The 2,500-nt window shown below is 40.9% G+C and overlaps 1 protein-coding gene across 4 annotated transcripts in view; it reads right to left on the bottom strand.

The window, feature by feature from the left end:
* Positions 1-2,500, bottom strand: part of pag1 (phosphoprotein membrane anchor with glycosphingolipid microdomains 1) — a 136,447-nt gene that overhangs the window by 23,519 nt on the left and 110,428 nt on the right. For all 4 annotated transcript variants that reach the window (XM_084081351.1, XM_084081350.1, XM_084081352.1 and 1 more), the window contains one exon: positions 416-674. In XM_084081351.1, the coding sequence (XP_083937477.1) occupies positions 416-630 (215 nt within the window). In that variant the 5' untranslated portion in view covers positions 631-674. The remainder of the gene's footprint in view (positions 1-415; positions 675-2,500) is intronic.

Raw genomic sequence — 2,500 nt, 5'->3', positions numbered from 1 at the left:
GTTTTAGCAATTTTCGTGATCTTTTTTTACAGTGGGCGGGGGCATTCTGTCCGGTGGCTAAATATGTATATATTTTTTTACACAATAACCCTTCATTTTCTTCATTATTATTTACAGTAGCTCTTCTATCCCCCAATAACTCAGATCTGGCCATCAAAGACCACAGGACCTTTTTTATTGTGTAAAAAAGGCATATTTAGCCACCGGAAAGAATGCCCCCGCCCACTGTAAAAAATATCGCAAAAATTGCTAAAACTATAGAAAGCAGTAAATGAAAAAAAATTAACACTCATCTTTTATTTACTTTAATTACAAGCTAAAATATAAACCTTTGTTGTAAAAAACTAAAGTTGTCCTTTAAGTAAAAAATGTGAGTACCTTTCCCACCACTGTGAGTTCGACACAAGACACTCACCCTTGGCAGCTGGCGCACAGCAGCAGCAGCAGCAGCGAGAGCAGCAGCAGGGCAGCGGTGGCGCTCAGCACGCCCACCAGGGCCACGTGGCCCCCGGCGCCGCCTCCGCCGCCGCCCAGCCACCACGCCAGGCCCCCGGGGGCCACGGCGCCGGCCCCCGAGCCAGCCACGCCCGCCTCGGGGCCCCACCACGCAGAGGCCAGCACCGGAGCCATCGCACATCACACCCCACAGGGGACGCACATTCACACTGCTACACCTGCTGACACACAGAGGGAGAGGGAGAGAGAGAGAGAGAGAGAGAGAGAGAGAGAGAGAGAGAGAGAGAGATGAATGAATGAACAGTGGTGGAACAAGTACTCAAATTCTCTACTTAAGTAAAAGTACCAATACTGCAATATAGAAATACTCTGTTACAAGTAAATGTCCAGAATTCAAAATTTACTGGAGTAAAAGTGTTGGCATCTCGACGCGTTGTGAGCTTGTAGATCTGCTATTTTCAAATAGCCTATATGTATAAAATAGGGCTGAAGTGGTTAATTTATGTTTCATAATATCATGATTTATATATGAAATTATTGTAGCGGAGTAAAAGTACAATATTTTAATGCCATCCCACATTGGATTATCAGACACATCAATTTTAAAACAAAAAACAAAATAACAAACATTCCAGTGTATATCCAACCAGCAACATACATTCTATATACCTGCACATAGAATACATAAAAGTGAATGAAAATTCATCTATTATAAATCACCCTTCTCCTCCTATCCCACGCTTTATAAAGATATTCTGAAAATGGAAAAATAAATTCAATTAAAGCACCATTCTCCATAATCTATCAGGTGAGAAAGAGAGAGAGAGAGAGAGAGAGAGAGAGAGAGAGAGAGAGAGAGAGAGAGAGAGAGAGAGAGAGAGAGAGAGAGAGAGAGAGAGAGACGTTTAACAACAGTTATTACACGGCTTGGTTTAATGCTTGATTTTGTGCCGTATCCAACATGGCAGCTGTAAACAAACACACAATGTCATTTACAGCTAAACGTTGCTCTCAAGAATGTTTTTGAAAACATTTGAAGTGAGAAATAGACAATACAGTAACCGAATATTGATTCTATTTCATCAACCCTTCCAGTTGTTTTCCGGGGAGGCAAACACGTTGCACTGGACGCACCTGGCATAAATTAATGGAATACATTAAGCAATGAAATCCTTTGTTTTGTTACTTTTGGGTCAATGTATTAATTTCTTTATCAAGTAGCCGTGTAATAAGCGGGATAATCAATGGGGAGCGGGTCATTATTGAGAAATAAACCCCTTCAAGGTGATTAGACCCTTCCACTATCGCGTCGGGGTCTAATCACCGCAGAGGTTGTGGGTTTGAATCCACCGACACCAAAACACAATTGGCCCGTGTTTAGGGGAGGGTGTCACTGCGCGTATTCCTACGGGCTGGGGGGCCTTTCAGTAGGGAGTGTTGGACAGGAGGAGCAGGACGGAGGTTCTACGTCCTCCCGTTGGGGGCTCCTTACTGGCAGTACCACAAAACAGCAGAGACAACACAAACATGTGTGTGGGGAGGGATCAATTGGAATAATGACAAAAAACTTGGGAAAACATTTTATTCTAACTTTTTAGATTTAAACTATTCAAAATAAAGAATCGATAATTGATCATTTAATAAACAACAATCTGTTAATAATCTATCCATATTTCTGGCACTTGTAACCACGTTTAGAAATAATTGTAGTGGAGTAAAGGTACAATTATTTGCCTCTGAGATGTAAGTGTTGAAAATTGGAAATACTCAAGTAGTAAAAAAAACGAATATCTCTAAACTGTACTTAAAGGTAGGGTAAGTGATATGTTTTTGTTTTGTTTTGTTAAAAATAAGTGTTAAATATTATAGCTACAGTATATATACTGACAGTACTCATTGCTATAGAGTGTTTGTTCAGTAACAGGAGTCTCCATGTCTCTCCAACTCTTTAGTAAACAGAAAATAGTTTTTCAGGTCAGGACACCAATGTTATCCAATCAGGAGAGAGAACTCACACGGGACACAGGATAAACAAGTGAATTTG

The sequence above is a fragment of the Gymnoscopelus microlampas genome, assembly GCF_963454915.1.
Source record: "Gymnoscopelus microlampas genome assembly, chromosome: 15".
In the NCBI taxonomy this organism is placed as follows: Eukaryota; Metazoa; Chordata; class Actinopteri; order Myctophiformes; family Myctophidae; genus Gymnoscopelus; species Gymnoscopelus microlampas.
Note: the sequence above shows the minus strand (reverse complement) of the source record. Positions and strands in the feature narration are given on the sequence as shown.